Below are 15,999 nucleotides of genomic sequence, written 5' to 3' on the forward strand. Positions count from 1 at the left end.
TGAAACAGTTCTTAAAGGTCTTGTGTGTGCAGACTCACTCAGCCTAGAGCCCAGGGCACAAGCACCTGACTGAAAAGTGCCCAGACTTTCTGTTAAAAAGGGTTATGTGCTCATCTTAAAGGATTAGCCTGAGGGGCTGGCATCTAATTTAATGTATGAGTCTACTGAAATAATCAGGATGGAGGTCAGTAGGTATCATCTTTATGCTCTCCAGATCATCAGTATCTACCCTCCCCAGCCAAGAAAAGGAGCTTGTACCCCTGTCTGGTGCTCCAGTTATTCAGACTGCTGCCCAGGGACACCTCTAGATCACCTGACTCTGATGCCCAAAGGGCTTACATTCCCAGGTATACAGGAGCATAGCAGAGAAAGAATTCTTAACTGGTTACCACTCCCAAGGCACAGCAGAGAGGCAACGGACTGAGGAAACCAATGTTTCCATGAAAGAGACCCCTTAGCTTATCTCCACAGTCGTGGATTTAGGGGGCAAGAGTTGTAATTAAACACACACCTAAGGCTGACTGTCATCCTCTTTAGAGACCTGGGAGGGCAGATGCTATCTTTGAGCCTTCACTCTGTCCCACCCCAGAGCACTAGTATCTCTTGAAGGGGAGTTTGTACACATATCTGGAGTGTTTTTGTGGCTGCCGCCCAGGTGATCATAATGTTCATGAGTTCAAAGGGACAATAGTGAAAGGAATAAGAAAAACAACACAAAAAATTAACTGGCTATTATCCCAGGACTTAGCTCAGAGAGAGCACTCAAAATAAAGTAGAGCACTCAAAATAAAGTAGGCTACTTGTATAATCACAAAGGTTTGAAAGGCAACCAAGAGTGAGGCAGGGCTGAATGAAAAAGTTCGTTTCCTAAACAAGGCTGCTCCTTCCAGAATGAGAGAGGCGGCTTTTATCTAATGCATAGAAACCAAAACAGAGTCAAGGAAAGTGAAGAAACAGAGGAATGTGTTCTAAGAAAGAATAAGATCAAACTTCAGAAAAAGACCATAATGAAACAGAAATAAGTGATTTATATGGTAGTAAAAAGTAATCACAAAAATGCTTGCCAAGCTCAGAGGAAGAATGGATGAACGAAGTGTGAATTTCAACAGAGACAGAAAATATTAAAGTACCAAATGGAAGTTACAGAGTTGAAGAATACAATAATAGAACTTAAATATACAACAGAGGCATTCAACAGTAGACTTGATGAAACAGAGGAAAGGATTAGTGAACTCAAAGACAGGGCAATACAACACACCCAGAGAAGCAAAAAGAATGAAAAAAGAGTGAAGATAACTAAGTTAACATCAAGCAGAGCAATATTTCCAATATATGAGTCCCGGAAAGAGAAGAGAAAGGGGAAGAACACTTATTTGAAGAAATAATGGCTGAAAGCTCCACTAATCTGAAGAAAACAGACAATCAGATTCAGGAAGCCCAGAGAGTTTCAAATAAGATGAATCCAAAGGGAGCCACAACAAGGCATATTAAAAATGTCAAAAGTCAAAGTGTCAAAAGTTAAAGACAAGGAGAGAATCTTAAATTCAATAGAACAACTTGTGGCATACAAGGGAACCCCCGTAAGACTATCAGCAGATATTCAACAGAAATTCTGTAGGTCAGAAGTAGCAGAATATAATCAAAATGGTGAAAGGAAAAAATTGCCAGCCAATTTTTACTCTATACAGCCGGGTTATGTAGGCTGGCTTCACACACACACACACACACACACGCACACGCACACACACACACACACACACACATCTAAAAACACAATACTGAACGTAAAACTTCAGAACATAATACTGAACAACCAATGTATCAAAGAAGAAATCAGTGCCTTTAGACAAATAAAAGTGGAAATAAAACATAAAACAATGTTGCAAAAGCAGTTCTAGGAGGTTAAGTTCATAGAGATAAATGCCTACATCAAGAATGAAAAAAAAACAAAACAGCTTTTCTGGTGGTCTAGTGGTTAAGAATCCACTTGCCAATGCAGAGTACATGGGTTTCACCCCTGATCCGGGAAGATCTCACATGCTATGAAGCAACTAAGCCTATGCGTCACAACTACTAAACCAACACTCTACAGCCTGTGATTCACAACTACTGAGCCCATGTGCTGCAACTACTGAAGCCTGCACCCTCAGGTGCAGACACTGCAGCCCAGGCACTGCAACAAGAGAAGCCACGGCAATCAGAAGCTTACACTACGATGAAGAGTAGAGTGGTCCCACTCACCACAGCTAGAGAAAACCTGCACATAGCAATGAAGACCCAGCACATCCAGAAATAAATAAATCTTAAAAAAAATCTCAAATAAATAACATAACTTTACACCTTAAGTTACTGGAAAAAATTATAACAAACAAAACCCAGAGTTAGTAAAAGAAAGGAAATAACAAAGATCAAAGGGGAAATAAATGAAATAGACACTATAAGGACAATAGAAAAGATCAATGAAACTCAGAGCTGGTTCTTTGGAAAGGTAAACAAAATTGATAAACCTTTAGCTGGGCTAACAAGGAAAAAGACAGAGGTGTACAAATACCTTGGCGATCTTAAGCGTTCATTGTCAGAGCACTGCAATAAAGGAAGTATCATTATAAAGTATTAAGTATCATTAAAGAACAAGTCATGTACATTTGTTCCCCAGTGCACATAAATGCTATGTTTACACTATGCTGTGATATAAGTGTGCAATAACACTCTGCTTAAAAATCAATGTACTCATCTTAATTTTTGGGCTGGTGCATGGGGATGACCCAGAGAGATGTTATGGGGAGGGAGGTGGGAGGGGGTTCATGTTTGGGAACGCATGTAAGAATTAAAGATTAAAAAAAAATAAATAAAATAAAATAAAATAATTAAAAAATAAAAATAAAATATGTATTTCTAAAAAATGCTAACCATCTGTACCTTCAGCAAGATATAATCTTTTGCAATAGTAATATCAATGATAACTGATCACAGATCACCATAACATATATAACAATGATGGAAAAATTTGAAATATTGGGAGAAGTACCAAATAGGGCACAGAGACAGTTCAGTTCAATTCAGTCGCTCAGTTGTGTCCAACTCTTTGCAACCCCATGAATCACAGCACACCAGGCCTCCCTGTCCATCACCAACTCCCGGAGTTCATTCAGACTTGCATCCATCGAGTCAGTGATGCCATCCAGCTATCTCATCCTCTGTCGTCCCCTTCCCCTCCTGCCCCCAATCCCTCCCAGCATCAAAGTCTTTTCCAATGAGTCAGCTCTTCACATGAGGTGGCCAAAGTACTGGAGTTTCAGCTTTAGCATCATTCCTTCCAAAGAAATCCCAGGGTTGATCTCCTTCAGAATGGACTGGTTGGATCTCCTTGCAGTCCAAGGGACTCTCAAGAGTCTTCTCCAACACCACAGTTCAAAAGCATCAATTCTTTGGTGCTCAGCCTTCTTCACAGTCCAACTCTCATATCCATACATGACCACTGGAAAAACCATAGCCTTGACTAGACAGACTTTAGTCGGCAAAGTAATGTCTCTGCTTTTTAATATGCTATCTAGGTTGGTCATAACTTTCCTTCCAAGGAGTAAGCGTCTTTTAATTTCATGGCTGCAATCACCATCTGCAGTGATTTTGCAGCCCAAAAAAATAAAGTCTGACACTGTTTCCACTGTTTCTTCATCTATTTCCCAAGTGAACAAATGATATTGGAACAATGGTACTGACAGACTTCCTTGGCTCAGGGTTGCCACAACATTAATTTATAAAAATGCAATATCTGCAAAGTGTAACAGAGCAAACTACAATTAAATAAAGTAGGTCCATAAATAAAACCAGAAATAAAAGAGGAGACATTATAATTAATACCATAGAAATATAAAAGATCTCAAGAACTACTATTAACAATTATATTCCAACATATTAGAGAACATAGAAGATAAATTCCTAGAAACATACACTACTCCCCCCCAAGACTGAATCATGAAGAAATAGAAAGTCAGAACAGACTGATTACTAATAAGATTAAATCAGTAGCAAAAAAACTCCCAACAAACAAAAGACCAGGATCAGATGGCTTCATGGGTGAATTTTACCAATGTTTAAAGTATCAACACCAATCTTTTTCAAACTCTTCTCCAAAACCGAAAAGGAAAGAACATTTCCAAACTCATTTCATGAGGCCAGCATTACCATGATACCAAAACCAGACAAAGATGCTACAAGGAGAAAAATAACCTGATGAACACAGATGCAAAACCCTCAAGAAAATACCAGCAGACCAAATTCAACAATACATTAAAACAATTATCAAATGAAATTTATTCCAGGGATGTAAGGATGGCTCAACAAAACACAAATCAATCAATGTAACATACCCAAACAAAATTAAGAATAAAAGTCATAAACATCTCAATAAATATGGAAAAAAATTGACAAAATTCAATATACATTTATGATAAAAACTGTCAATAAAGTGGTTATAGAGGGACAAATCTCAACACAATATAGGCCGTATATGACAACCCCATGGCCAACATTATATTGAGTGAAAAATTGAAAGCTTTTCCTGAAAGATCAAGAACAAGTCAAGGATGCCAATTCTTGCTACTTCTATTTAAATAGTATTCGAAGTGCTAGCCAAAATGATTGAACAAGAAAAAGAAGTGAAAAGTATCCAAATCAGAAAGGAAAAAGTAATGCCATCACTATTTGCACATGACATGATACTACATAGAAAACTCTAGACTCCACAAAAAAAACTGCTAAGAACTAGTAAAATTAAGTAAAGTTGCAAGATATAAAATCAACATATGTAAATTAGTTCCCTTTCCTTACACTAATATGAACTACCAGAAAGAGAAATGAAGAAAACACTCTCATTTACAAATGCATCAAAAAGAATAAAATGTCTAAGAAATAAATTTAACCAAGGAGATGAAAGACCTGTATATTGAAAACTGTAAGACAACAATGAAAAAAATTGAAGAAGATACAAATAAAGGGAAATATATTCCATGCTTATGAATTAGAAGAATTAAAATTGTTAAAATGTCCATATTACCCAAAGCAATCTAAAAATTAAAATGTAATCCTTATCAAAATCTCAATGCAGAAACTATAAAACTCTTAAGAGGAAAACAGGCAAAACACTCTTTGACATAAGTCACAGCAATATCCTCTTTGACCCACCTTCTAAAGTAATGGAAATTAAAACAAAAAGAAACAAGTGGGACTTAATTAAACTTAAAAGCTTTTGCACAGCAAAGGAAAACAAAAACAAAATGAAAAGACAATCCTCAGAAAGGGAGAAAACAACTGCAAATGAAACAACTGACAAAGGATTAATCTCCAAAATATATAAGCAGTTTATGCAGCTCAATACCAGAAAAACAACCCACCCAATCAAAAAGTTGGAGGAAGACCTAAAGAGACATTTCTCCAAAGATGACATACAGATGGGCCAACAAACACACACAAAGAGGCTCAACATGGCTCATTATTAGAAACATGCAAATGAGGTATCAAAACTACAATGCGGTATTACCTCAAACATGTCGGAATGGCCATCATCAAAAAATCTACCAACAATAAATGTTGGGACAGTGTGCAGAGAAAAGGGAACCCTTTTGCACTGTTGGTGGGAATGTTTCAGTCACTATGGAGAACGGTATGGGGATTCCTTAAAAACCTAGGAATAAAACTATCACATGACCCAGCAATCCCACTACTGGGCATATAAAACCGTAACTAAAAAGTCACAAGTACCCCAATATTCATAGCAGCACTATTTACAATAGCTAGGATATGGAAGCAACCTAGATGTCCACTGGCAGGCAGATGAATGGATAAAGAAGTGTGGTACATATATACAAAGAAAATATTACTCAGCCATAAAAAGGAACACATCTGAGTCAGTTCTAGTGAGGTAGATGAACCTAGAGCCTGTTATGCAGGTGAAATAAGTCTGAAAGAGAAAACCAAATTCCGTATATTAATGCATATATACGGAATCTAGAAAATGCTACCGATGAACCAATCAACAGGGCAGAAATAGAGATGCAGACACAGAGAACAGACTCTGGACACAGTGAGGGAAGCAGAGGGTGGGACGCACTGAGAGAGCAGCACTGACATATATACACTACCATGTGTAAAACAGAGCCAGTGGGCAGCTGCTGTATGGGCACAGGGAGCTCATTCCAGTGCTCTGCGACAACCGAGAGGAGTGGAATGGGGAGAAGGGAGGATGGGGGGAAGGTTCAGGAGGGTGGGGGCACATGTTTGTGGCTGATTCACGTTGTTGTATAGCAGAAGCCAACACGATACTGTAAACCAACCACCCACCAATTGAAAATAAAAAATACAAAAAAATTTCAATAGCAATTTTCACAGAAATAGAACAAAAAATCCTAAAAGTGTATAGAACAACAAAAGATCCTGAATAGCTGAAGTAATCTGAGAAAGAACAAAGTTAGCAGCATCATGCATCCTAATTTTAATCTATATTACAAAGCTACAGTAATCAAAGCATACGGTATCTGCATAAATACAGACTCACAGATCAATGGAACAGAATAGAGAGCCCATAAAGAAACCTGCACACATATGGCCAATCAATTTACAACATAGGAGCCAAGCATATACACCTGGGAAAAGACTGTCCCTTCAATAAATACTGTTGAGAAAACCATATGGACACATGCAAAAAAATGAAACTGTACAAGAAGGCCTGGCATGCTGTAGTCCAGGGGGCCATGAAGAGCAGGACATGACCTGATGACAGAACAACAACTGCTATTTGATGGGCTTCCTAGGTGGTGCTGTGCTGTGCTTAGTCACTCAGTGGTGTTCGACTCTTTGTGACTCCATGGACTGTAGCCTGCCAGGCTCCTCTGTCCATGGGATTCTCCAGGCAAGAATACTGGCAGGGCTGCCATGCCCTCCTCCAGGGGATCTTCTCAACCCAGGGACTGAACCCAGGTCTCCTGTATTGCAGGCAGATTATTTAATGTCTGTGGCTTTGATGTCTAGTCTGTGGCTTTAATGTCTAAAGCCACATTCTTTAATGTCTGAAGCCCAAGAATATTGGAGTGGGTAGCCTATCGCTTCTCCAGGAGATCTTCCCGATCCAGGAAGCGAACCAGGGCCTCCTGCACCACAGACAGATTCTTTACCAGCGGAGCTAACTGGGAAGCCAACTTGCTGCCAATGCAAGACACTTAAGAGGTGAGGATTCCATCCCTGGGTCGGGAAGATTCCCTGGAGGAGGGCATGGTAACCCACTCCAGTATTCTTGCCTGGAGAATCCCATGGACAGAGGAGCCTGACAGGCTAGACTCCACAACTGAAGCAACATAGCACTCATGCTCTGCTATCTTACACCGTGCACAAAAATCAACTCAAAATGGATTAAAGTCTTGAATATAAGACCTGAAACCATAAAATTCCTCAGAGAAAATAAAGGCAGGAAGCTCCTTGCCTTTGGTCTTGATGATTTTTTTTGGATGTGACACCAAAAACTAAGGCAACACAAGCAAAAATAAACTGCTGGCACTATGTCAAACCAAAAAGCTTCTAGAGAGCAAAGAAAATGATGAACAAAATGAAAAGGCAACCTACCAAATGGAAGAAAATATTTGCAAATCATGTATCTGGCAAGGGGTTAATATCCAAAATAATTCAAGATTGTCAAAAAAACAATCTGAGAAAAAAATGGGCAGAAGATATAAAAAGACATTTTTCCAAAGGACATATACAAATGACCAAAAGTTACACTACATAAAAAGGTGTTCAACATCACTAATCATAATATAAAATCAAAATCAAAATATATATCATCTCACATCTATTAGAATAGCTACTATCAAAAAGTCAAGAAATAAGTGCTAGAGAGGATGTGAAGAAAAGGGAACTCTGTACACAGCTAGTGGGAATTTATATTGGTTCAGCCACTATGGAAAACAGTATGGAGATTTCTCAAAAAATTGAAAATAGAACTTCTGTATGATCCAGCAATTCTATTCCAGGTATTTATCTGAAAGAAATGAAAGCACTAACTTGAAGGAATTATGTATCTCCATGTTCACTGCAGCATTATTTACAATAGCTAAGACACGGAAGGAACCTAAGTATCTATCAGTAGACAACTAGATAAAATATATGTATGTAAGTGTATGGGCTTCCTAGGTAGCTCAGTAGTGAAGAATGTGCCTGGCAATGCAGGAGATGCAGGAGACACAGGTTTGATCCCTGAATTGGAAAGATCCCCTGAAGGAGGAAATGGCAACCCACTCCAGTATTCTTACTGGGAAAATTGCATGGACAGAGGAGCCTCAGTTCAGTCGCTCAGTTGTGTCCGACTCTTTGCAACCCCATGAACCGCAGCATGCCAGGCCTCCCTGTCTATCACCAACTCCCGGAGTTCACCCAAACCCAGGTCCATTGAGTCGGTGATGCCATCCGACCATCTCATCCTCTGTCACCCTTCTCCTCCTGCCCTCAATCTTTCCCAGCATCAGAGTCTTTTCAAATGAGTTAGCTCTTCACATCAGGTGGCCAAAGTATTGGAGTTTCAGCTTCAACATCAGTCCTTCCAGTGAACATCCAGGACTGATCTCCTTTAGGATAAACTGGTTGGAGACTGGCGGTCTACAATTCATGGGGTCACAAAGAGTCAGACACTCCTGAGCGTGCAAGCATGCATACGCATGCACACATACAACACACATCTCTGTACACTCCCACACACATACACACTCAGCAATAAAAAGAAAATCACTTGCAACAATATGAACAGATCTTGAGTGCAATATACGATGTGAAATAATTCAGAGATAGAAAGACAAATACCATATTTTCAAACTAATATGTGAAATATAAAAGTAAAACAAAACTTGTTAGTGAACTCATAAATACAGATAAGTTGGTGGTTGCCAAAAGTGGGTATGGGGAGTGGGTGAAGGTGGTTGAAAGGTATGAACAGTTATAAAACAGGTAAGACCTGGGGTTGCAATGTATAGCATGGTTTCTATGGCTAATAATACTATACTGTAACATGAAAACTGCTAAGAGAATAAATCTTAAAAGTTCTTATTGCAAGAAAAAAATTGTTATTGCATAGTGATGGATGTTAACTAGACTTAGTGTGGTAATCATTTGACTATATATATATATATCAGATCATTATGTTGTACATAATGAAACTAATATAATGGTCTATTTCAATTATATATCAATATTTTAAAGACTTCAATGTAATGACCTAATTTTATATTTTGAGGAACTAGAAAAAGAGCAAATGAAACACCAAACTATTAGAAGGAAGAAAATAATAAAGACAGAGATAAAAGAAATAGAGAATAGAAAAACAACAGAGAAAATTAAAAAAATCAAAAGTTGGTTCTTTGAAGAGATCAAAAAAACTGACAAACCTTTAGTTTACCTAAGACTCAAATTACTAGACCTGGAAATTAAAGTGGGACACTACTACTATTAACTCTGACCTCACAGAGATTAAGAACTGTAAGCCAACGAAGAAGATAACCTAGGTGAAATGGTGAAACTACTAGAAATTCACAAACTACCAAAACTGATGCAAAAGAAATAGTAATTCTGAATTCCCCTCAAATAAGTAAAGAGATTGAATCAGTGATGAAAAATTTGCCAACAAAGAGAAGTCTAGGACCAGATGATTTCAACAGTGAATTTTACCAAATTAACACCAATCCTTCTCTAACTCCTCCAAAATTACGAAAAAAAAGGGAACACTTCCCAATTCATCCTGAGGCCAGTCTATCCTGATACTAAAGAAAGACAAAGACGCCATCAAAACAGAACATATGTTTAATATAAATTATGAATATCCTGTATGAATATGTACACAAAAATTCTTACTCTTTTGCAGCTCATAGACCAACAGGAAAGACAAACAATAACAACAAAGTAGTTACGAGTGGGAAAAGACAACTTATTGGGTATTATGGAGAGCTAGCAAGTGTATCTGACCTGCATGGTGGATTCTGTGGTGGGGGAGGGCAGCTCAGGTAGACTGTGAGGTGGGAAAGGACAGTGTCACAGAAAAGTGACATTTAAGCTACAACAGGAAACATGAAGAGTTAGCTGGGTGATGGATCAGGCAAGTTCCAGACAATGAGTAGGGCACTTGGATTCTTAACACCGAAACATACAAGGATTTAAAAGAAGTAATTTCTGAAAATGTTGGAGGCAAGAGGGGAGCAGAGAGAGAGATGAAACTGAAAAGGTAGGTGCTATAAAAGCAATGGAAAGCCATTAGAGAGTTTTAAGAGTCAAAAAAAATTGTTTAATCCCCACTAGATTTTAACTATTTATACTATTTATTTGTGCGTATATCTGATTGAGGATATGAACTGTGTCTATTTCATCATTTCCTCAGTGACCAGAACAATGCTAGGCATGCACTAAGTATTTAGTAAGTATGTATTAAGCATTATTAAATAAAAATACTAACTGGCAGTAGAAAAATGAAGCCCAATTTTTGATTCTCTAATGTATTACATAAATGTAAATATAAAGAGACTAGAGACTTTTCAGTGATAGCTACTACTATAGCTATCCGAAATAGCTATTGTAACCACTGAAATTATAATAATCACTCTAATTAAAACTAGAGTGAATCAATTAGGTTGAAAACATACTGTCCTCTTGTTAAAAACAAAAGTAAAATTATTACAAAAGGAATACAGGTAATCACTATCAAAGAATCAATCATTAAAATGGAATGTTCTGTAAAATATTATAAGCCATCCAGTCCATATGATTATTTGTTGGATGCACATTTCTAAACTGAAGGCAGGCAATGCAAACTCTTTATTTATGTTGTCAAAATTAGACAAAATGGAGAAGTGTATATTTCAGTCTTTCCCGATTCTGACCTTATTTTACTGCAAACATTACATCAGAGTGGCTCATTTATTTGTTGGATTCCCCATCATATGAAAGTAAGCAATGGGTTGACAATTACAAGTCATAGGATGCCTAAGGGACCACAGGGTACAAGAATTCTATCTTCTGGCACAACTACAATTGAGTGAAAATAAGCTAATAATATAATATTAGCTCTTTGCTCTGGAAGAACCTGGAATTTAAAAGGTGAAGGACAATTTCTTGTTTTTTTCTTTCACAAAATTTTCAATCAAGATATTTCAAATGAATGATGTAAGCAAAATTCAGTGAGGAAATAAATGCTGACTGTATACCTGCTATGATTACATATTCATTTTTTGAAATGTTTACTGGTAAGCCCTGGTTATGTAACAATTTCAGATATATTTCCATACAATGTGATAGACAGGCAATATACACCTTAGGCCTGCAAAGAAGGTGAATGCAGTTGGTTGTCTGGTTGATTTTACTGTAGTTTCAATCATTTTTAAGAGTCTATTAAAGGTTAGATCTTTCTATGACGATTAGGGCCCTTCAAGCCAGGATAAATGTATTTAGTAAAAGTATATTATGAATTGAAATGATGTCACTATCTTACACGTATGTTTTATCTTTTAAAAATATTTTTATATTTGGTTTTCATATCTCATTAAGTAATATTTGCCCCACTATTACATATTAGAAACGGAGTCCAAAAAAATACATGTGACTGACTAGGGTATTTACACAATCAGTGATAAAGCCTTAGCTAAAAATGAAGAGTTCTTATTAAAATATTTTTTTCTCTTGGATCACTACTAACTCTTGGTCCAATGAAAGGTATTTTTTTTTTTTTGAGGGATGATCTTATTTTCGACCTAAGTCAAATAAATAATAGGAGATTACATTTTTCTTTAAGGAGTAATTGATACTACAAACATTTTTAAACTAAAGAAATGCCAGTTTCATGTCATGCTCCGAACAAATCTCTTGATAATTAACAAAAATTACAAAAATTACACTACATGGCAGTGAAATGAACGAAATGGATGAGGAAAGCAGAAATAGACTGGAAATCAGCATCTCAATCCAGCCTTCCATGAATTAAAAGCCACCACTTCTTTCCCCTTCATTATTTCAAAACCCCATGGCAGCGAACCCCATACTGGAGAACAGAGGCGCCAGAATACTTCATTTCCAAGCACCCACAATATTTCTAGCAGGGGGAAATAGAGAGTCGGAGGATGGGATGGGGAGAGAGAGGAAGACGCAGTTTACTCCGCCCTTCTCCCTTCTCCCGTGAACAATGTGAGGTATCGAGGAAACCATCTTCAATGCTGTCAGGGCCCCGCTGAGTCAGGGAAGAAGGCTGGAGAAAACCGCACCTCACAAGGGCCCCTTCCTCTTTTCAATTCACCTTTATCCCTCCCTTTCCCTGATTTCTCCCCTGTCTCCCATCTCTATTCTAGGCCTCCGGCTTTGCCCAGCGACACTTCATGGTCAACCCAAGAACCTCTTAAGAATATCCTCACGGTCCGAGCAAGGAGGGGAGGACCGACCCTTGGGGAGTCGTCACCTTTTGAGGTATCTGGCGTCCTCCCCCTGCATGGCGACGGCGACGGCGGCGTGGGGAGGATGGGGGTGCCTGAGAGAGGCCGGCCGGGCTATGTCCGGGGACGCTGGCCAAAGTACCCCACACCCAAAGGCGATGACAGTCCTGAGGCCTGCAAGGCGGGGCAGCTACGGCGCTGTGGTTACCTCGGTGAGGCCACCGGCTCCTCCCACCACTCCTGAGCCCCCAAACACTGGAGCTGCTCAGACCCGCCCACAGCTGCCCGGGTGAGCCCCGCCTCAAGGCGCATGCGCCTGCTCCAGGGGCGCCAGTATGCGCAGGCTCAGTACGCGGGGCTGGCCCTTGGGACTAATCTGACGCACCCTGCAGCCGAACGTGAAAGTATTTGCGGCAGATTTCAGCGTGCTTAGTTAAAGGGTGTCTCCGTGCTCACCGCCCCCTTGAGGATGGGAATTGAAAGAGTCATCCCCCGCAGTCGAATTGGAATTTCTGGTCTTCTGCTTCAATATAGGCAGAAGAAATCAGCTCCTGAAATTACAACTTCAACTAACTATTCTGAACTTTGGATACTTTTGGATTCATTTTCCTTGAGACAGGCAGCTCTTGGCAATTCTGGCCATAGGGCAAGGGGCTGTTTTTGTTGTTGTTGTTGTTTGTTTTGGTTTTATCTTTTTTTTTAATTGACATAGAGTTGATATAATGTGCCAATCTCATCATTCTAAATGAAGTCAGAAAGACAAATACCATATGATATCATTTATATGTGGAATCAAAGAGGGTATATGAAGAAGGCATTTCTACTCCCCACCTGCAATCCTGTCACTTACTCTAGTTCTATATTTTCAGTTACCTTGGGCTATGTCTACACCACTGTTCTACTGTCTTTTTCACGTGCACTAAGTTAATGCAATGCAGTACATGGAATATATTAAGTATGGACACAGTCCAAACCAGTAAGAGATGGTGTTGCCTACCCATTTATACAGGCTACACTATTTCTATCAGTGTTTTAGTCATTCTTCCAGTCTTCCCGGGAAGGTTATAAAGCTAACTTTGACAGCTTTCTTTGTATCATGACCGCTTATTAAGCTATTTGAAAATCTTATCATTTCTTCCTTCAAGGTATTTCTGCAATCAGGCTTTTCCATTCTCACTTCTACCTACTAGCCTAATCATTTCATACTTGGAATACTGCAGTTCTTTCCTATTTTTTTTTCTTTTTTAAAATATTCATTCTCATAACTGATACAAATTTTACAAGTCATCACTTATAGGTAGATTACCTTAAAACCTCCACAGTATCTAATATTGCCAGATCACAGTATCTATTAAAATGTGTGTTGTTTAGTCACTAAATCCTGTCTCTTTTGTGACCCCATGGACTGTAGCCTGCCAGGCTCCTCTGTCCATGGGATTTCCCAGGCAACCATACAAGTGTCAGTTGCTATTTCCTTCTCCAGGGGATCTTCCCAGCCCAGGGATCAAACCTGCATCTCCTGCACATTCTTGCAATGTAAGCATCTTGAGATCAGAGATTTTGCTTTGCTTACTTCTGAATCCTTAGGACAGCACCTGGCTCATAGTTAGCATCAAATAAATATCTGGAGTTGAAAAAAATGCATATCTGATCTTGAAACAATAACTACAACAAAAATCTAGAGGAGAGAGGGAGGCTCAAGGGGAAGGGACATATGTATATTCATGACTGATTCACATTGTTGTATGGCAGAAACCAATATGACATTGTAAAGCAATTATTATCCAATTAAAAATAAGTTAAAAAAAAACTAGAAGAAAATGCCCTGAGGCCAGGCAAGAAGAACTGAAAACTAGATCAATATGAAGATAAACTGGAACTGGGGCTGAACTAGAGAAACTGTCAGTCTATAGTGGGAACAGTAGGCATCTTATTCTTGAGCCTAGGCATCTTATTCTTGAAAGTAAGAAATATTAATGGGATTGTGTCCAAAAGACACTAGTCAATTTTGAGGCAATTTTCCTCAAAAGGAATAATTACATGGTTGATTTAGCACATAATAAAAATCCAGGAGTCCATAATGATACTCTGTGACTCATAGAAAAACAGAAAAACAAAACTTCACTTTCATTGAAGGTAATGACTACATCAAATCCTTACTCTGAAAATTGATAATTAATGGAAATAATAAAGTGTTTAATCCAAGCCTTTTGGAAACCATAATTTTACCTCCTTTTAATGAGGGAAAGCTTTTTTTTTTTTTTAACAGAAAATGTCTGCTAGTATTGGAGCAATATCATGATAGACAGTTACTATTTTGTGAACACCAAGAAATAATACACCTCATTGATTTATCAAAAAAATAATTTAAAATGTGGCAAAATTTCACCCCACAGATTACCTGATAATTCTAAATGGAAAAAAATATGTTACTTTACAATGGGGAGATCAGCATTTTAAACAAACAGGTAAATGAGGTATCATTAGTAGTCATAGTCCCTGATAGTATATGCAATAGGAAGCACACAAGATCACCTATTAAGTATTCTTTTTTTTTCCTTAGGCAACTTCACAGTTTTTTTTTTAATTTATTTTAATTGGAGTACTGTAGTGGTTAAAAATATGGAACACTTCATGAATTTGCGTGCTATCCTTGTGCAGGAGCCATGCTAATCTTCTCTGTATTGTTCCAATTTTCAGTATATGTGCTGCTGAAGTGAGCACCTATTAAGTATTTTTTAATGAAAATTAACCTGAATTTAACTAAATTGTTCTACCTATAAAGACTAATCTATATCTATAAAAGGGCTTAGCCTTGTGGCTCAGCCTGCAATGAAATGATCCCTGGGTTGGGAAGATACCCTGGAGAAGTGAAAGACTACCCACTCCAGTATTCTGACCTGGAGAATTACATGAACTATAAAGTCCATGGGGTCGCATAGAGTCAGATGCAACGGAGAAACTTTCACCTTCACTTTCATAAAAGACTAATAAATGAAAATCTCAATTAAATAGAGTTGGGAAGCAGAATGAGGAGCTCTTATGGCCCCTGTTGATATCAGAGCCTGACAGAAGAAGGAGTCTTCCTCTTTCCTAGCAAGGTCACAGTCAATGAAAAGTCATGGACTCTTTGTTTACTGTAGACCTCCCAACATAATTTTTCTTTCTATAAAAGCATTGCCTAATAGGCACTTGCAAGTGGTTCATCTCAATTTCAGACCCCAAATTACAATGCTCTGCTGAGCCCAAATAAACACATCTTTGCTAAAGAAATATGTGGCAGTCTATTAGTTTCAGGTAAACAGATATCACATGCATAACTAAATAAAGAAGATGATCCCAAAGAGTGGGGAACATAACTGGATATCAAGATATATCAGAATAATAATTACAAGGTATAGAATTGGCATAGAGAGAGAGCCTGAGTGAAACAGAAAACAAGACCATGCAAGTAAGTAAACTTGAAATATGATGGAAATGAATTTTTCAGATCAGTATGGGAAAAATGTGCTTTTAAAAAATGTTTTTGAAACAATTATTTATGCATATGTAA

General features: G+C 38.2%; 1 protein-coding gene and 1 non-coding gene across 3 annotated transcripts in view; both read right to left on the reverse strand.

The window, feature by feature from the left end:
- KIFAP3 (kinesin associated protein 3) overlaps positions 1–12,701 on the reverse strand; it is a 146,191-nt gene extending 133,490 nt beyond the window's left edge. For both annotated transcript variants that reach the window (XM_004013680.6, XM_027975591.3), the window contains exon 1: positions 12,473–12,701. In XM_004013680.6, coding sequence (XP_004013729.1) covers positions 12,473–12,504 — 32 coding nt within the window. In that variant the 5' untranslated portion in view covers positions 12,505–12,701. The remainder of the gene's footprint in view (positions 1–12,472) is intronic.
- Positions 12,702–15,062: 2,361 nt separating this feature from the next.
- LOC114117405 (U6 spliceosomal RNA) lies at positions 15,063–15,170 on the reverse strand. The gene has a single exon (XR_003591105.1). It is a non-coding gene; the product is annotated as a U6 spliceosomal RNA (small nuclear RNA).
- Between the last annotated feature and the right edge of the window lie 829 nt (positions 15,171–15,999).

This window comes from Ovis aries, chromosome 12 (assembly GCF_016772045.2).
Source record: "Ovis aries strain OAR_USU_Benz2616 breed Rambouillet chromosome 12, ARS-UI_Ramb_v3.0, whole genome shotgun sequence".
NCBI classification, from domain to species: Eukaryota; Metazoa; Chordata; class Mammalia; order Artiodactyla; family Bovidae; genus Ovis; species Ovis aries.